We start from the raw sequence: 20,333 nt of genomic DNA, 5'->3' as shown, positions 1-20,333 counted from the left end.
ACACACAGCTGCCAATTATCATTGGCAGTTTATGTTAATGCAACTTTAACGTTGAGTTTTAACTACACAAAGGAAAGGAAATTCAGAGTACTATTAATAGGAATACTACTATTGCGGTTTATGAGAAGTATTCTTGCTTTTCACAGTCAGGGCTGTGAATCAGTCAAGAATGCCTTTAAAAATCCCTGTGCAGTATTGGAGTGAGGCTGAGCGACCAATGCTGTCAAATGAGACTTGTCTCAATTAGATTTCTTAACCTCAGAGTATAGGAGAGCCGATACAGCAGCTCACATTTGCCAACTGAAGAACAGCAGTGGCTAGCGCTAGGCTGAATGCAGTGTCCCGTCCTCAAAAAGTGAATTTCCTAGTGTCATGATGGGAGAAGAGTGGGAAGGGTCATTTTAATGCACCTATCTAGCCAACTGAGGGCATGGTGTCAGCATCTCTACTCTGCTGCTCCATCCCAGTGTTGGGAAAATACAGCTAAGGAATGCCACACTAGGCATCCTAACACCCAAGTGGCACCCCCTGATTGCATTTCCCAGTATAGAGAAATAGATATATCACCATTTCCAACACCGTTTCCATCAACCCTGGAACAGACCAATAACCCTACTCACTGTATACAGTGTATACTCACTGGAGTACTGTGTCCAGTTTTGGGCCTCACACTACAAGAAGGATGTGGAAAAAATGGAGAGAGTCCAGCGGAGGGCAACAAAAATGATTAGGGGGCTGGAGCACATGACTTATGAGGAGAGGCTGAGGGAACTGGGCTTGTTTAGTCTGTAGAAGAGAAGAATGAGGTGGGATTTGATAGCTGCTTTCAACTAACTGAAAGGGGGTTCCAAAGAGGATGGATCTAGACTGTTCTCAGTGGTAGCAGATGACAGAACAAGGAGTAATGGTCTCAAGTTGCAGTGGGGGACCTTTAGGTTGGATATAAGGAAACAGTATTTCACTAGGAGGGTGGTAAAGCACTGAAATGGGTTACCTAGGGAGGTGGTGGAATCTCCATCCTTAGAGGTTTTTAAAGTCAGGCTTGACAAAGCCCTGGCTGGGATGATTTAGTTGGTGTTGGTCCTGCTTTGAGCAGGGGGTTGGACTAGATGACCTCCTGAGGTCCCTTCCAACCCTGATATTCTATGATTCTATATTGGATTTTGATTCATGATTGTGAAGTTTCTATATTCTGATCAACTCTGTTAGTAAAATTTGGAATTTTGCATGTACAGAGATTGAAAGAATATACAGTACCTCTAAGACTAATGTTCTCCATTACATGCACTTACCTTTAAAAACTGAGGTGTTGCCAGTCGAACAGTAGCAACAAAACAGACTTGTTTTCCTAGTGATGTTCTATAAGCCTGAGGAACAGCACCATCAAAGCAGTTACAAGTGGAATTAGGCACTGGGAAGGGAAAAAGCAAGATTAGCAAGTTTGACCTGACTGAATATTTTACAGATTTGAAAAGCATTAATAACAAATTTCACTCAGAGGAGTGTCTCAATACTTTTTAAAGCTTATATGCATATATTTGAATCGAAGTCAGTCATGTTAGGCAAAAAGACATGAGAGCTTAACTCAAAGTAAGAAATATGTTTATAAAAAGTAAGGACAAACCTTCTAGTGGTATCTACAACAGCTTTCTGGAAAGAAACCCTACACATCCAGTGGCTCCTTTTCACCGTTCACAATAACAATATACATTTCAGCGATCTTACTACATTACTTGTAGGGAGTAGATGAAAGAAGTATTGTTAGAGGTTGAAGGGTGTTATTCAAGTCACTGGTGGCAAAACATTTAGACCAATATCACTGAGGCTTTCATGGAGTTAGTAGGCATGTTTCTTCAGATACTAAAATGTATAACCCCAATTGTAGCCCTCCCATCCACCCTAACTTTCTCTCTCACCCCTGCCCATCCTCCCCAATCCCTCCCTTCAGCCCCCCTCACTCCCCAACTCCTCCCCAGTCCACCCACACCCTCTCTCTCAGCCATAGGTCCCCCAGCATCCCGTTCAGTCCATCCCAAACTGCCCCCCATCCCTGGGCCCTCTCCAGCCCACTCCCAGTTCACCCCAACCTACCCCCTTAGCCATAGGCCCCCCGACATCCCCTTCAATCCATCCCAGCCAGTCTCCCCAGTCCTGGGCCCTCTCCAGCTGCACCATCTACCCTAACCCCCTTGTCCTTACCAATCCCCCCACTCCCTTCCATGGATCCGTGGGGACCCTCAGCCCCCACTTCCTCCTCAATCTCTTCCCAGTCCACCCACACCCTCTCCCTGAGCCCTTGGCCCCCAGCATTCCCTTCAATCCATCCCAACCTGCCCCCCATCACTGGGCCCTCTCCAGCCTCCCTGTCCACCTTAATCCTCTCGCTCATCCTTACCAATCCTTCCCAGTCCCTTCCTCCCAATAGCACTGAGGTTTGAAAATTATAATTATTTTAAGCGAAGGAAAAGCAGGATCTAGCAGGCTTTAGCATGTAGTGCTAGGGTTCAGAGTAGGGCATCTTTTGAGAGTCCCTGCCCCATTCTGTCTTGGCACAGTAGACTGGGAGAGGGGCTGAAAAGGAAGGGTTATAGTCACATTTTTTTATGGTGGTCTAATAACTGTGTCTTTCATGATTCCACAGGTCTCATGTCATGTTCAGGGTCCATTGGTACCTGCATGCCCCTCAGGCCCTCATTTCTCAGCAATGGCTTGCAAAGTTGTCAAGTTGCCTCTAGCTAGCCTGTGATCCCAAGTATGTTAGTATCACAGAGGATGAACTCCTGCTCTTCAGAGCACTTCTAGCAAAGAAAATTACACCCCAAGTTTTGCTGCTTGGAGATCACAATCCTGCTACCTTGGAAGTCAATGTGACAGACTTCAAGTGGGAACTGGAACAGTCTTGGGAGAACCTGCATGGTGAGGAGCTATTCCCTGACTCCTGCACTCTTCAGCTGACCAAGCTCCTTGACACATATAGTTCAACCAGCATAGCAATTGCCGGTTGGGGAGATGCTACCATAGAGCTCTCTCGCCTCTATCTGTGGCCTGGACTCAGGGCTGGCTCTAGACCCCAGCGCGCCAAGGGGCGGCATGCCGCCGGGAGGGCGGCAGGCGGCTCCGGTGGACCTCCCGCAGGCGTGCCTGCGGAGGTCCGGTCGTCTGGCGGCTCCGGGGACCTGCTGCAGACGTGCCTGCGGAGGGTGCACTGGTCCCGCGGCTCGGGTGGACCTCCCGCAGGCGTGCCTGCGGATGCTCCACCGGAGCTGCGGGACCAGCGGACCCTCCGCAGGCACATCTGCAGGAGGTCCACCGCAACCGCGGGACTGGTGACTGTCAGAGTGCCCCCCGCGGCGTGCTGCGCTGCTTGGGGCGGCGCAATTGCTAGAGCTGCCCCTGCCTGGACTCTATTTTCTCAAGTTTCTCACAATTTGGCTGTAGCAAGGAGGCATGGCCTCCCTTGGAGATTGACAGGGAGGGATGGCCACACACACACGATGGGCGGAAGCAGAAAGGCCATGCCCGCCCTGCCAGAAGAAAAGGGGCGGAACAGGAACAGGAAGTACAAAAGGCAGGCCCTGCAGCTCAGCTGGGCTGGAGCCACTGAGGGAGACAGATGCGTCCTACCTGCTGCTAGAGCAGGAGCCTGCAGAAGATCTCTGCTGTCCCGAGGACTCACCAAAGCTGCCAGACATGCCTCATGTTGAGGAGCTGCTGGAACTGTCACTGGTGGTGTATCGTGGGGAGGCAAAGGGTGACCCCTGGACCCAGGTACACCCTGAGGGGATGGTAGAAAGCAGGGCCGGTGCAAGGATGTTTCGTGCCCTAGGGGAAACTTCCACTTTGCGCCCCCCCCCCGCACCCCCGCCCTGAGGTGCCCCCTTGCGGCAGCTCCCCACTCCCAACCCTCCGCCCTGAGGCACACACCCCCCAGCTCACCCCTGGTCCGCGCACGAGCACCCCGAGCACGCCATCGCTGCTTCACTTCTCCCGCCTCCAGGCTTGCGGTGCCAAAGCTGATTGGCGCCGCAAGCCTGGGAGGCGGGAGAAGTGAAGCAGCCACGGCGTGCTTGGGGAGGAGGCGGGGCAGGGGTGAGCTGGGGCGGGGAGTTCCCCTGCGTGCCACCCCCCTCCCCTTACTTGCTGCAGGCGGCCCTCCCCGCGCTCCCCTGCCTAAATGCCAGCGGCGACCGGGGTGGCCGAAGATCCGGCCGCTGTGGTCGCTGCCGAAGGAAATTGTGCCCCCCAAATCCCAGCATCCTAGGCGACCGCCTAGGTCGCCTAAATGGTTGCACCAGCCCTAGTAGAAAGTAGCCCAGGGACAACTTACTCTAGTCTGGCTGTGTTGCTGCCTGAATCCAGGCCACTGTGTTGTGGGTGGATTCCCTGTTGACCCAGTGGTGGAACAATCTGCCACTTTAAGGACCCTGGGTTGGTTCCAGGTGGAGTTGGGTGGATCTGTGTCCCCCTAACCTTTTGCCACCTCACCCCTGGGGTGGCAGCCTCCCCACCTTAGGCCAATGTTAGACTACTGTCTTCCAGAGGTAGGACACTAGACCCTGTCTTGCCCTGCCCTGCCTGAGGGCTGAAGCCTTAGACTTTTGGTGCCTGGTCCTGCTGAAGAGCCTGGGCTCCTAGACTATAAACTACTCCGTCCTGCCTGAGGGCTTGAGCCCTGATGACAGATAACTGCTAGGCCCAGGCCAGAGGGCCTGAGCTCTAGAGACAGCTAATTTCTCCCCCTTTACAGAGTACCATTCTAAATGTGTGATGGGGAGGAGATGTGGCCTCCCTTGGAGATTGACAGGGAGGGATGGCCACGCACTCCTACACTGGCTCCTTTCTGTACCACACAACAGAGGCAAATGTGCCCTTTGATGAAGAAAGGCTACCTTTCAACCAATTTGTATATTAGTCTCTATGGGTAGTTCACTAGCATTTTTTATGTTGGGTATCTGCTGTACTGGCTTTTTATAATGGACTTCTCTTCACTGGCTTATCTATTAAGCCAACTTATTACACATGCTTTTTGAACCCAATGCAAGCTATGGTAATGTCACAATATACCAATACATAGCTGATAACAAGAATAACAGTGAGAAACAGAGAAAAAAAAGTAGTCTGTAGAGAATTCACATCTGTGATTAATCAGTTCAGACCATTGTGGATCCGTTTATGTACTGAGCCAAAAAGTACAAAGGAGAAGAAAAATTCCACATTTAAGAAAGTAGTGCAGATGTCAACATCTGTATAATTTAAAAAAATCTCTAGACATGAAACATCCTCTACCTGAGCCTTAAGGGCCTAATTGACTGCATTATTAACATAAAAATTAAGGGAAATATTCTCCTTCCATAAGTAAGACATGTATTTGCTGTTCCTCTTAGGACTTCCTAAGAATTTGTATTCCAATTCTGCTGCTGCATTTGTATGCATATATGAGGGCTTCTGTGGGACTTATATAAAAGAGGTGGGAGAAAATGGAAAAGGAGTATGAACGGTAGGAAAAAAGGAGGAACCTGCATAAACAACAATTTGCATTGCTCTACATGGGCTTTATCATGCCACTGAGTATTTTGCAGCACTCTGTGAATCTCGGAAGGGAGTTCTGTTTAAAAATCAGTAGCATGATACACACTCATATTAAGGGCACTGTAAAAAGTTACTTCCAGGCATACTTCTCAATACCATGAGCAGTCACATGTGAAGTCAACAGGACCATTCCCAGTAGTAACCCTTAATTCTAATAGTTTAATGTATGCAGGATGGATCCTAAGAGGCCAAAAGGGCCTAAGCAAAGTCTCCTAAATGCAGGTGTGATAAGTTAAAAAACTGGTGAGTGAGCCTATTAACTTGTGGGAGGCACCTGCTCAGTGGGGAAGACACGACAGAAAAGCTGTTGGGCTGAGGAATACTGCTGGTATTTCCACTGGAGCATTTTAGGTTATTTGGTATGAACGCGCTTAAATCAGAGAGACTTCTGTGTTTGTACAAAAAGGCAAAACACAGTCCTAAATTATGCATTTACAAAATATAATAGTGCATTATATTCCCAAGAGGAAAATGTAGTCCAGAAAGGATAAGAATTGCTATGCCGTAAATTTATCTGTCAAATTTGAGATTTTGCTATTGACAGAGCAGAGCTACTGTTGACAGAGTTTAAAAAATCAGGAGCAGGAATATTAGGGGCATAGATGTTACAAATTTTTTTAAAAAGAAGAATACAAGCCCTAAAATCCATGGATACAAATATTTCTACCTTTCGGGACAGAGATAACTGCATGTGAAATGAATGGAATATATTTATGAAACAAAGGCTCAATTATCTAGTTGAGAATGCCACAGCATCCAACTGGTCTACCCACACCTTTTATTTTAATTTAGAATGTTTCAGACCATTTGTTTCTTATACAACTGCAACCCTCTAATTTATGCTGTTTACATTTTGAGTGTGTGTGTGATTTATTCTTTATTGCTTATCTTAACACAGATGATAAACATAACAGAAACAGCAAAGAGAAGAAAGGAATCTAACCTGGAGTAGAGAGTCAATTATTGGGATTTTACAACAAGATAAGTCCAAACATCTTCATTATTAAGGGGAAAAAGTAATATAACAAAGACAGTCTTTGACTGGTTAAAGACATTTGTAACAATGGTCATGTTGTTGTTCAGCCCCAGTTTGGGGTTCCTTGTAAAGTAAAATCATAAACTAATCCACGGAGTTATTCCCTTTCAGAAAAAAATGAGAAATGAAAGAGGAAGAGCATAGAAAGCGAGAAAATGATCAAGCAAATGCCCGAAAGGTTAATAAGAGGGCAGGAGAGGAATGATAGGACGGGGGGTGGGGGAAGGTAACGGAAGAGAGGATGAGTTGGAAAGATGGGAGGGGACTAGGAAGCACTGCACACAAAAATAGGGTTACCCATTGGGCAATTTAATTGATTAAGTGATTATTCCAGTCATTCCCAAAAATGAGGATCATATATCCATAAGCCTGTCTTGTTTCTACTGCAAAACATTATTTGTTCCCTTGCTGCCAAGCTCACCAAGTCAAGGTACCATTCTTCAATAGTTTGGCACACTTGGAACTTTCATTGTTGTATAATTAGGCACTTAGCTACAATCAGAGCTCTCCAGCCAAAGTTTTTTTGAAGGATTTTAGTTTCCAAGATGGATTGGTTAGGCCTAGGATGGCATGGTCAGCCTGCAGTTCCATCTTGATAGAGAGAAAGAAATTGGCCCAAATATTTACCTCTGTCCAAAAAAAGATGGATTACAGGACAACATGTGGTATAAACTAGTGCTGCTGCATTGCAGTGCCAGCATTTGTCACACAGGTGACTGCTCTGGATCTGAAAAGTCTATATAGAGTCCAGTACATCCTCCAAATAATTTTCTGATGGATTAATTTTAGCTCCAAGTGAGCAGTGATGTATATTGGAACAAATCCGAGTCCACTGAATATTGGTAAGGGAGACTGAAAGTTCTTGTTCCTATTTCCTTCTATCATTGTCACTACTGATTGCCACTTTGCCTGATGGATAGGAATACACTCTGGCCACTGACCTAGGTAGGCAGTATAACAATTTCAAAAAGCCCCAAGACTAAGGGGGTCCAGTGTTGCAAGGGCATCAGGCCCAAATCGGAGTTGCAGAGCTTGTCTAAGTTTCAGGTATTGACATTTCTTCTTTGGGCCCAGTTGGAATTTCTCCCTAAGGCAAGGAAAGGGTGTTAAGGAATCCTTTTCAATTATGTTGTTTATGCTCACAATCCTTTTTTTAAATCCAATTAAGCCACAGAACAGGACTATAGGCAATTAAAATTTTGTAGTTACTCCAAATTGAAGTCTTTGAGTGTACTAAGGGATGATACTTAAACTTAGAAGCAACCAGATACCAGGCTTTCCTAGCAGAAAAAAATGTAACAGATTTCTCTGTATAGAAATGGTAGAGGTCTGAGTTCAGGACTTATTCTCATGGCAGTGGGGTTACAGTTCCTTCCCCCTGCACAGCCAGGCTGAGGAGCCTGGGGAGGTGGGGGATAGAATCATAGAAATGTAGGGCTGGAAGGGACCTCAAGAACTGGATGTCATCAAGTCCAGTCAGGAGGGTGCAGGGCCCGGTGCGGAAGTGATGGCTTCATCTCTTCCAGGACCGACCTTGCCAGCCAATCGCACTGGCCTGCAGGGCCTACCAAAGCATGGGGCCCGGAGCAGTCGCCCTGATTCACCCTACCCAAGAGATGGCTCTGAGTCCAGTTCCCTGCACCTAGATCATCCCTGACAGGTGTTTGTCTAAACTATTCTTAAAAACCTCCAGTGATGAGGATTCCAAAACCTCTCTGGGAAGCCTATTCTAGCACTTAACTATCCATATCGTTAGCAAGTTTTTCCTAATATCTAACCTTGCTGCCAATTAAGCCCATTATTTCCTTCAGTGGACATGGTGATCAATTGTTCTCCATCTGCTCTATAACAGCCCTTAACATATTTGAAGACTGTTATCGCCCTGCCCCCCCAACATCTGGTCCCTTTTCTCAGACTCATGTCGAGGGTTTAGCCATTGTGCTATTTAGCTCAAAATTGAGGATATATAATAAAACCTAAGGTCGGGCAGACCAAAGCCTCTTGATTGAATAGGCAGCTGTATTTTTTTTTCAAAGGATACTCTGGGCTTGTTGCCCACACCTTGCAATATAGTCTTTAAAAGGTTGTTAATTCTGAAAAAAAATGTTTGGGGGAATGTAAACTGGCAAGGAGCAAAGAACAAATAGACATCTCAGGAGGACATTCTCTTTAATATATTACCTCTGCCCAAAAGGGATAGAGGGAGGGCTAGCTTTCTATGTAAATCCAAAGCTTTCTGTGTGATAAAAGGCTTGAGATTAATTTTTACTATTTCTTTTATGTTCCTAGGAAAGAGGACTCACAAGTACCTGATTTGTACCTGCTGCCAGGAAAAAAGTATTATCTAAAAGGGCATAATTATGCACCCCTTCGGAGACAGAGAGAGCTTCCAACTCATGCCAATTAATTTTGTACCCTGCAATCTTCCCAAACAATTCCATAATTTGTAATATGTTAGGGATGGTCTGAAGGGGTTTGTGATGAATAAAAGCATATCATCCACATGTAAGATTATTTTTGTCTCCTGGGATCCTGTTTTTATATCCTGTATCCCCTGATGTGCCCTTATTTGTATTGTCAGCAACCCTAAGGCCAAATCAAAGGCGGGTGGGGGTGGGCAGGGGACAGCCCTGTCTAGAATTATGGTGGAGATTGAAAGAAAAGGAGATATAGTTATTGGTTATGACATGGGAGCTAAAATTGGACTACAAAAATCTAATCCAGGAAATGAAAGAGGGACCAAATCCAAATTTGTGTAGAATGAGGACCAAATATCTCCAAATTACTCTACTGAAGGTTTTTTCCACATCCAGTAACACAACTGCCATTGGTTTCAAGGGGTTTTGATAGTAGGACAGCACAGCGATAACCTGACCAGTGTTGTCCAACTCATGTCTCTTTTGTATGAAACCCACCTGTATTATGTTCCTTTTTACTTTTTTTCTGATTGTCCAGCTAGGATTTTAGACAATATTTTAATGTTGGAGTTGATTAAGGATATTGGTTTATAGCTAGCACATTCCTGAGCATCTTTTCCAGACTTAAGAGTGACTGAGATAGGGTTTCATTCACTGAGAGGGACAGGGTTCCTCTAACAAAAGCTTCTGTATATAGTTTGGTCAGTTTGAGAGCCAGGGTGTCTGAACTGGGCATAAAGTTCAGCTGGAAAGCCATCTAGGCCCAGGATCATACCTGATTTCATGTTGCTTACAGCAGCCATAATTTCAGAGAAATGTAATAAGAAATCATGCCAAATTTAGTGTTCTTCTGTTAGTTGGGGGAGTTGCAGATGTTGGGTGTATTCCTCAAAGAACTGGTTGATGGGGCGGTCTTCCTCTAAATACAAGCACTGGTAAAATTTGAAGAATTGTTCATTAATACTTTAATGACCAGTGACACTTTGGCCCTGACTAGAGTGAATTGAATTGATTTTAGCTTTTAGTGATTTTATTGTAAGTCCATGTGCTAATCATTACCCAGCTTTATTGACAGATTCCCAGTACATCTGTTTCAGTCTAACCAAAGCAAATTCAGCCTGTGCTGAGGTTATTTTATTCATTTCATAGCTGACACTGGTCGCCTCTTGGAGTTTAGCCAAAGTGGGTGAATCAGCATAGTTGAGGTCTGCCTCCTTGAGCATTTCCATTAAATGCCAGCTCAGCTTGTTTGGTTTCTTTATGTGGGAGAAGTAGGATATCATCCTACCCCTTAAGTATGCCTTGGAAGTGTTGCTCACTAGACCAAAGGGTGGTTGTTTGTCTCAAAGAAAAAAATTATTTTTCCTCACACACTTTTTAAATTGTGTGTCAAGTAGTAAAGAGGAGTTTTACCCCCATCTTCTGGTAGTCCCTTGTTTTTCAGGAGACAACAGCTTGCAATACCACAGGTGCACGATCACAGATCGTAATCAATTTTATTTCATTGTTAATAACAGAGCTCACCAAACCACCTATTACTAAAAAATAATTGGTTAGTATGTAGAAGGTGTGTGTGTGTGGGATGAGTAAAAGGTGCAGAGATTAAAAACTGTAGCCTTAGTATAGCGGATGTTGGCAGATTTTAAGTGTGTCAAGCAGGAGCTCCAAGCCTAGGTAGCTATCTTCCCTTGCTGGCTCCCGGAAATCCTAAAGTATTTTTAAAATCTTTTGTCATTGAAGCCTGTTAACATTTAAAGAGCTAATCTGGAGAAACAGTAGACTCAAAAGCACAGGTGCCAATTTTTTTCTGCACCGGTGGGTGCTCACACCTCTGGCTCCACCCCAATTCCACCCCTGCCCCAAAGTCCCCGCCCTAACTCTGCCTCTCCCTGCCCCTATTGGACCCCTCCCCAAATCCCTGCCCCAGCTCCTCCCCCGAGCGCGCCGCATTCCTCCTCCTCCCCCCTCCCTCCCAGGCTTGCCACGCGAAACAGCTGTTTCGCGGCATAAGCGCTGGGAGAGAGGGGGGAGAAGCAGGATGCAGTAACGTGCTCAGGGGAGGAGGCGGAGCAGAGGCAGAGGTGAGGTGAGCTGGGGCAGAGGGGCGGGGCAAGGAGTTACAGGTGTGTGCTGAGCACCCACCAATTTTTCCCTGAGGGTGCTCCAGCCCTGGAGCACCCATGGAGTCAATGTCTATGCTCAGAAGCACTTCCTTATAATGCTTGTCTTCACTGCAGAGTTAACTCGAGTTACCACTTGAGTGTTGCCCCTAACTCGAGTCTCATCCACACACACACAAACGCTTAACTCAAGCATGTTAGTGTTTTTAACTTGAAGTGTCTGGCACGTCAGAGGAGACAGGCAACAGCTTAAGTTAGCGCAATTTGTCAGCTGTCAACACAATCACTCTGTGCTGCTCAGACAGTGAGGTCACTCTCACTCAAGCGAGGCTAATTTGAGAGGAAGTAACTCCATTGTAGCTAAATTAACTCTGCAGTGAAGACATAGTCACGGAGATTTCCTCACAGCACATCATCAGGGATCAGGGTTTGGCTCTCCGTGGTCAAAGCCATGGAACCTGCTTCCAAACCTAGTGTTCCTGTGTTACAGTTCTGGCTCCCTGCACCCCATTTCCTCTCTGTCAGCCCAGCTCCATTACAGCTATGCTGCTAGGGATCCCCCCTGGCTGTGACTAGTCCTTGAGGCCCTGGGGTAAGGGGATCTGTAGAAAAGTGAATACGTGCCTTTGGCTATGTTAACTTTTCTGGGTAATTTCCACTGACCCATAAGCATCTCCGTCCTACCTCCCTCCCTTCCCTGCTGCATGGACTCCAGACCTCGCAAAGCCCCCTCCACTCAGTCTGGGCATAGGGGTGGGGACAAGGTGCTAAGAAGGTGTCTTGAGCCTTCCTTCTGCGTGTAGGAGGGATGTTCAATGAGCAGAGGACAGTTACATGGGTGGAGCCATGGGTGTATGATCTGGCTCACTGAAAAATGAAAATAATTGTCAAACAATCAGCCTGCTGCATGCAAGGTGTTTGCACTGTATTATATGGAAGGGTCTCTGCAGCATCTCCAAGGTACCAAAAAAACAAAACACCATGGCTGAGACTTTCAGAGCAGACTAGGGGATTTAGCTAGACATGCCACTGAAATTAGTGAGGGTTGTGTGAGTAAAACCTCTAGTTGGCTTCAAATATCTCAACCTTCAGAATTAGATTACTAAAGTCCATCTTTACATGCTGCTCTAAGACAAAACATATTTCCTAGGGACGCAGCATGGTCTAGTGTATATGGCATTGGACTGGGAATCAGATGTGTGATTGTACAGTGCCCAGTGCAATGGGGCTTTCATCTCAGTTGGGGTATTACACACTATTGTAATATAAATAATTAAAAATAATAAATGCACCTTTGAGGTTAATGAGCAGATACTTCAGGGAAGGTCACATGAAAGAAAATTAGTGACTTATTAAAGAAAGTTTTGAATAAAAGTATGTGAGGCAACATGGACCTAGTGAAACTTCCAAACTTTAATGAAGGTTAAATGAAAAGGAAACATGGAGAAGAATTGTTAGACTGACTGTTCCTATCATGGATGTGTCTGACATTACACAAACAATTACATATTCTGATCAGATACAGCCTGCACGAAATAAGCTGAAGGGGAACTCATATTAATGTATTGGAAACATGAGGTCAGAGTACATTCAGTGAATATTTCCCAGAAAGAGTCAAAACAAGTTGCTAAAAACTTAGGTCAGAAATGGCATCAAACAACTAAAAAAACGAGAGATCTTTACTAAAGGAAGAACATCCTGAACCAAGTCCCCATGCGTAAAAACATGTTCACTGCTGTGAAATGCTACAAGGAAAAACATTCTTGCATGCATTCATGAGGAATTATCTTTGCTAATTAAGCTTCATTTTTTCTTCTTCCTTCCCAGTGTACTTGGCTAATTGTTTTCCTATTCATAGCTTAATTATTTTTTCCTTCAAGAACAACTTTCAAAGGCAGATTCTGGGGCCAGTGGAAGAGTACCACAATGCAAGTCTTTGGAATCTCTCTCCTCTCCCACTCCTCACACCCTTCTATCCTGGACATTTTGTCCAGGATTGCTGACGTCGCACTCTGCTGAGATGCCAACGTGTGGTTGGCAGAAAAAGGGAAATTGGCTGGAAAACTGGTATTTATTTAATGGAAAAAAGAATAATTAATCATTAGACCAGCAGGTCTCAACCCCATGGTGAGCTACAGAGCAATCTGAGTGGGTCACTGAAGCTGTTGTGTTTCCTTTACACTCCTGCTCTTGCAGGGCTGAGGGAACAGCACCAACCAAACAGCACGGCCTACCGTTTCATTGGCCTGGTCTACACTATGACTTTAGGTCGAATTTAGCAGTGTTACCTCGATTTAAGCCTGGACTCATCCACACGATGAAGCCCTTTTTTTCAACTTAAAGGGCTCTTTAAATCAATTTCTTTACTCCACCTCCGACGAGGGGATTAGCACTGAAATTGGCCTTACCGGGTCTAATTTGGGATAGTGTGGATGCAATTCAAGGGTATTGGCCTCCGGGAGCTATCCTAGAGTGCTCCATTGTGACCACTCTGGACAGCACTCTCAACTCATATGTACTGGCCAGGTAGACAGGAAAAGGCCCACAAACTTTTGAATTTCATTTCCTGTTTGGCCAGCATGTTTGCAGAGCTCATGCAGAGCTCATCAGCATGATGTGCACATTGCCGGGGCACATTGCCCGGCCCATACTTTGTGAGAAGTCTATGACCATGTCCCTCTCATCACTGCACTGCTGTCGCCTCGTCGCCTTGTTTTGTGCAAAACAATTGTCTGCCATTGCTCTGATGGAGGGAGGGATGACTGATGACATGGTTTACAGGGAATTTCAACAAAAGGGGTGGCTTTGCATCAAGGAGAAACACAAACAACTGTCACACAGAATGGCCCCCTCAAAGATTGAACTCAAAATCCTGGGTTTAGCAGGCCGTTGATTTCACAAAACAAATCGGGTCAATTTCTTGTTTTGATCCATCTATCTTTTACATCTTAGGCTGGCAGCAGACGGTGCAGTACGACTGCAACCCATCATCATCTCTTGGGTGCTCGGCAGAAGATACTGCATTACGATTGCTAGCCATCATCATCTCCTGGCTGCTTGCCAGAAGATGGTGCAGTACGACTGCTAGCCATCGTCATCTCCTGGGTGCTCGGCAGAAGATGGGAATGACCTGGCTGGGTCACTCCCATGTCTGTCCAGGTGCCCCTGACTGATCTCACCAAGGTCAGCTAAAAGAGCACCCAGGAATATGACGATGATGGCTACCAATCGTAATGCACCATCTGCTGCCAAAAGGCAATGAGCTGCTGCTGTGTACCAATGCAGTCCCACATTTGCCAGCACCCAGGAGACGTACGGTGACGGTGAGCTGAGCGGGCTCCATGCTTGCCGTGGTATGGCGTCTGCTCAGGTAACCCAGGAAAAAAGGTGTGAAATGATTGTCTGCCGTTGCTTTCATGGAGGGAGGGAGAGGGCGGCCTGACGACATGTACCCAGAACCACCCGCGACACTGTTTTTGCCCCATCAGGCATTGGGATCTCAACCCAGAATCTCAATGGGCAGCAGAGACTGCGGGAACTGTGGGATAGCAACTCACAGCTACCTACAGTGCAATGCTCCAGAAGTCGACGCTAGTAATAAACTCTCTACTCCTACTCGAGATTCCCCTTTGCAGGCATTGAAGGATCACATTAGCCCTTTTGGCCACAAAGTTGCACTGGGAGCTCATGTTCAGCTGATTATCCAGCATAATTTCTTTCAGAGTCACTGCTTCCCAGGATAGAATCCCCCATCCGGTGAGTATGGCCTACATTGTTTGTTCCTAATATACTCATTTACATTTAGCCCCATTAAAACATATTTGCTTGCGCCCAGTTTACCAAGCGATCCAGATCACTTTGAATCAGTGTCCTGTCCTCTTCATTATTTACCACTTTCCCAATTTTTGTATCCTTTGCAAACTTTATCAGTGATGATTTTATGTTTTCTTTCAAGTCACTGACCCATGTTGACTCGCATTAATTATTCTATTCTCCTTTAATTCTTTATTAATAGAGTCCCGTATCAGTCACTCCATTATTTTGCCTGAGATCAATGTCATACTGACAGGCCTTGGTCATCCTGTTTGCCCCTTTTAAATATGGGCACAACATTAGTTTTATTCAAGTCTTCTGGAACTTTCCCGTGCTCCAAGCCATATTGAAAATCAACATTAATGGTCTAGCGAGCTAATCAGCCAACTCTTTTAAAACTCTTGGATGCAAGTTACCTGCTTATTTAAAAATGTTTCATTGTTGCAGCTGCTGTTTAACATCCTTCTGAGATACTAGTGGAATGGAAAGAGTGTTATCACCATCATATGACACTACATCGCCTATTTTCTTCCCAAATACAGAATAGAAATATGTATTGAACACTTCAGCCTTTTCTGTATTACTATTGATAATTCTACCATTTTCATCTGGTAATCACATACAGCTCCCTCTGTACCAGGGAAGTAACAGCTTGAAGGAACAGAAAAGAGTTTTGCCAAGCACTAGAGCCTGAATCTTGGGAGCACCACTCCTGCCTGACTGAGCCCTCTCCCATGGAGCACAGCAGGAAACCCAGCACACTTTTGTTCACACCAAAAACTCAATGGCACTGAAGCTGCTGTGCCCTCCAACAACTCAGAGGCCAACCAAAATCAAGGAGAAAATGCTGCAGTTCTCCCCTTGACACAGATGTCAGTGAATGAGAACAGACACTGGATGGATTTTAAGCAGCCAAAACTTTATTAAACTTGGCATGGGGGGGGGGGGGGGGGGGGTGGGAGGGGAAGCTACCCACCTGTCACCTATACTCTCACATATCAGGCATTTTAAGTGGTTCCAGTGCGGAGGCTACAGGGCTCCTACCATACAACCCATGACTTGGGGTAGACTCTCCTCAGCCTACTCCTATGTCTCAGCTTCCTCTTCTGAATCCTTTCGCATATACACAAGCCCACATCCCTGTGATGGGGATACAAGGTACTAAAAGGGGAACCTTGGTCCACAAACACCACAGCACCCCTATCCCATCAGCAAACTCCCAGGTCTTTTACTTCTGGGAACTGGCCCATTTAGCTTTTTAACCACCCTAGAAACCTATGACGAACTAACAACCCTATCAAGTATTACCAGCACCTCGGGGGGCGGGGGGCGGCATCTGTAATTACTAAATTCTATACCTATTTAACCTAACTGTGCCTCCAGGAAGCTGTGAGGAAGGCAAAAATCCCATCAGGCCTCTGTCAATTTGGTCCCAATGGAACTAAGAAATTCCCTGGTGATTCCCTAAAACAGGCAATCAGTCAGAATCACAGCATCTGCTAAACACAGCTCCAAACTCACAGTTAAGGGGAGGTGAGGCAGGGCTGCTGAAACAAGAAAAACAGACTCCTAAGGACCCAGGCTAAGGTTTAAATCTGTTAAAGGGAAAAGCAAGAGATCAATCATCTTCCCACCTCCTCCAGCTCATCAATAGGTCAACAGATTCTCTGGAGGAGATAGGGCCATTCCTATTTTCTCCAACCTGTGCTCTCCTGCTTCCCAATCACCACTGATCCCATAGTTTGAAGTAGGTGCGTGGCATTTTCCCGATCCCACATCTCTGCCATATGGAAAAAAAAGAAAGATTCCGAGAGATGAAATCTCACCACGTGGAGACAGAGAGAGGCAAAACTCCACCTATCAACCAGAAGGGTCTGAGACAGATGAGAGGATGAAAGGGAGAAGAACGGAGGGAGAGATTTAGAAAAAGGGGCCATGAAAGGTGAAGGGGAAAGTTCTGGAGTTTTTTAATGCTGGAACCTTCCTGGATTTAAATTTTAGCTAGGTCAGAAGGAAAAGAAAGAGGAAGAACAAAAATGAATTAAAGCACAAAACAATACCTGCCAACATATGAAAGCTATACATCAGTGCATTTGAAGTCTGAGTCAATGCCAATGGACATCTATGGACAGGGCCGGCTCCAGAGCCCAGCGGGGCAAGCACCCGCCTGGGGCGGCCCTTTCCTGGGGGGGCGGCAGGCGGGTCCGGCGGATCTGCCGCAGTCATGCCTGCGGGAGGGGTCCACCGGAGCCCCGGGAGCAGCGGACCTGCCGCAGGCATGACTGCGGAGGGGACGCTCGGCCGGCGGCTCCAGTGGACCTCCCGCAGGCATGACTGCGGCAGCTCAACCGGAGCCGCCGGACCAGCGAACCGCCCGCAGCTGCGGGAGGTCCAGCCGAGCCGCGCGACCAGCGGACCCTCCGCAGTCATGCCCGCGGGAGGTCCGCTGCTCCCGCGGCTCGGGGGCGCCTCCCGGGCATGACTGCTTGGGGCGGCCAAATTTGTAGAGCCGCCCCTGTCTATGGAGATACCCCCGTTGACCTTAATGGACATCAAATCAGGCCCTTAGAGAGAACCTTTTAATACACTAAACTAGGGGAGAATTTTCCAGGGACAGACTTTTAAAAAGTTGTTTTTCTGAACAATAGCAACTGCCCCTTATTAAAGAGCTATGTCTGTGGACTGATATATGGTGTCATGGTAGGAAAATCGAGGGCAGTTTTAGGATCATGAATGGAGAAAAGTTGAGAATCTCGGTAGACCGATTGATCAAAAACTCTCTAAGAAAGAAATGTATCCTTATGGGTCATCACTGGAAATCAAGCTTCTGTTCTAGAAAGCTACACAGCTCAGTTTGTGTGTATGTCATTCTGCTAAATTTCATGTCATTCAGCACAGTAAAGAGAATAAATATAGAAAACAGAAAGGCAGTTTTATGTTTTTATATGAATAAACCCACAAATCACATGTAACTAAGTAAGAAATACATTTTACCATGCTGTATGTGCACTTCTGTTTTAGTCATACGGATCAAGACCAGAAAGTTAAATGGGGCAGGAAAGCTTTTCATAATGTGGTGTGTGGCTTTTGGAAAGCATAGTGAGGAATTTTTGCAGAGGATGACCCATTTGGAACAATAACAGCAACTTCTGAAATACTATTCTTTGGAATTCAGACAAAATATCTAAGGCAACTCTGCAGGGCAGGGGAAGAAGAAGTAATAAAGAAGTGTTTCTTTTCTGTCTCTGAATAGCTGTATAGCAACCTATTTGTTAAAACACATTACATACATATTATTCTTCAGCCCTTGAAAAATTATCTCCTCAGTCCGAATTATTAAGGTTTTTGCTGAATTTAATTCTGCCCTTCTTATTCTATAAGTACAGGGTACTGGGGACGGAATGCAAAACTGAACAGTTTGGGATTCATAGATCTGCTCCTTTGAGGTACTCAGTACCCCAACCACCACTGAAGTCAATGGGAGTTGAGCCTGCTTGGCACTTCAAAGGATCCAGTCTAAATGCTTTAGTGGCCACAATGGCACAAGGAGCAAATCTAACAACATGGCTGGGATTTCGTGGGAGCCTACAATATCATACGCTTTGTCATGAAGTGCTACAACATTTAACAACAATTCCCTGGAGAGGTGGTGAAGGGGAAGGTTCAGTAGTTTTTTTCAGCAATGGAGCCTGCCAGGAGTCAAATTTTCAGAGGTGAAAGTGAGCTTAGGGATCTTAATTTTATCCATTGTTAGTGTTAGTCAATGTAATCAAACTGTTCCCAAGCCTTTCACCATTGGACAAAGGTAGCAGATACTGTGGCAAGGCACCTTCTCAGTCTCCCCAGCTTCTGCTGCTTTTAGCCCTGGTGAGACAGGCTTGGGCAACGCTGTCCCCCTTAGGACACAGGGGAAGTCTGCTCCCCGTCTCTCCACCAGTCCTTTTTAAAGTATTTTTACTCCCTTGTGGGAGAGAGTACTCTCTCCTCCTGGTAAGGCTCACTGTCTTGCTGCTCCAGCACTCCTGGCAGCAGGGCTCCTTCTCTCTCTGCTCTCCCCCACCCTTCCTCCCAGGGAGGGGTTTAAAAAGGTCTCAGGCAGCCCCAAGTTGGAATCAGCTGATCCTAATTACCCTCAGGTAGCTCCCCCTCAGCTGATTCTAATTTGCTACCTTGGTAACCCTTTCTCAGCTGAACCTGATTGCCCTGTAGTTGCTTCTCAGTTGATAAGGAGGAGGGCCTTTTAACCCTCTGGGACTGGCTCCTACCGCTCCCTTGCAGCTGTCTGTCCTGAGTTTATCACAATACCCAGAACAGGACAACTGGGGTCACAATCTAGAAGTGAAGTGCATTGACAGGGAGAGTTTACACAGCTACTGACTTTACAAATATACATCTGGCAGTTACTAATCAGTTGCTAACTTCCATGTGAACTAAAATTTACCCCATAACATTAGAAATAACCCTTTCAGTTAAAGTCTGTCTGTTCTACGTAACCACATATATTTTTGCACAAATAAAATGTTTAGTAACATTCATTCACACAAAAGTCAAGGCTTACCATTGCTGTAAGACCGAAAATTTCCTACAAATTTTATGTATTCATATGTTGGAAATTCCTTCGGGTTCAAACTTCCTCTCAGAAGATGACAGTAAAACTCTAAATCGTTGTCAGCTGGATTGTTAGAAAAAGGAGAAATAAATAAATAGGCTATTTAAACTAAACACGAGTGGAAAATTTGTTCCCAATCCTGCAACTAGTAGTGTATGACTACATTCACTCAGAGCCCCACTGAGCGCAGTCCACCAGCACGCTAATTGCAGGATTGAAGCCTCCGTGAAAAGAACCCCTAAGTAAATCCAGAATGTTCAACACTCCATCAGATTTTTTTCTCATGGCTGATTTGCAGAATTAGGGCCTGACTCTCCACTCCATTACGCCAATTTTATTAAAGGAATTACACTGCCATAAACCTGGTATAATGGAGTGCAGAATCAGGCCCTTAATTTAAAACCCTTATTTATTTAGGTTTTTCTTTCCATAATTCACAGATTTGTTATGTCTTCTGTTTGGGGGGAAAACTGTCAATTTCTTTTAAAATTAACATTGGAATAGCAGAAGGTTTTCTATATAGTAGATTTTAAAAAAATTGTGTAGATTCTATTGTCATGTGTTCCATATTTTTTGCCTCCCCCACTCTTAGAGCTAATTTAGATGAAGTATGTGAAAGGATTATTTATGAAAAAAAAATTAAATGATAAAATAAATTCTGAATAATTTACACATATTTCAAGTGTAATGTAAAACATAGGTGTGCATCACTAGAGCATCTATGGACAGAATATAACTGTACTAGGTTG

General features: G+C 45.5%; 1 protein-coding gene and 1 long non-coding RNA gene across 4 annotated transcripts in view; one reads left to right on the top strand and one right to left on the bottom strand.

Annotated features, from left to right (window-relative positions):
* LOC123364140 overlaps nt 1–9,090 on the top strand; it is a 50,274-nt gene extending 41,184 nt beyond the window's left edge. For 2 of the 3 annotated variants that reach the window (XR_006577009.1, XR_006577011.1), the window contains 3 exons: nt 2,642–2,916; nt 6,488–8,285; nt 8,915–9,090. This is a non-coding gene — a long non-coding RNA (uncharacterized LOC123364140). Of the gene's footprint in view, nt 1–2,641; nt 2,917–3,600; nt 3,769–6,487; nt 8,286–8,914 lie in introns of those variants that run through there. The other variant, XR_006577010.1, reaches the window with a different exon arrangement.
* NPAS2 (neuronal PAS domain protein 2) overlaps nt 1–20,333 on the bottom strand; it is a 158,410-nt gene that overhangs the window by 46,249 nt on the left and 91,828 nt on the right. The window contains exons 7-8 of the mRNA XM_045005967.1: nt 19,534–19,647; nt 1,293–1,411 (exon numbers count right to left, since the gene is read on the bottom strand). Of these exons, the coding sequence (XP_044861902.1) occupies nt 1,293–1,411; nt 19,534–19,647 (233 nt within the window). The remainder of the gene's footprint in view (nt 1–1,292; nt 1,412–19,533; nt 19,648–20,333) is intronic.

The sequence above is a fragment of the Mauremys mutica genome, chromosome 1, assembly GCF_020497125.1.
Source record: "Mauremys mutica isolate MM-2020 ecotype Southern chromosome 1, ASM2049712v1, whole genome shotgun sequence".
Taxonomy (NCBI): Eukaryota; Metazoa; Chordata; order Testudines; family Geoemydidae; genus Mauremys; species Mauremys mutica.
Note: the sequence above shows the minus strand (reverse complement) of the source record. Positions and strands in the feature narration are given on the sequence as shown.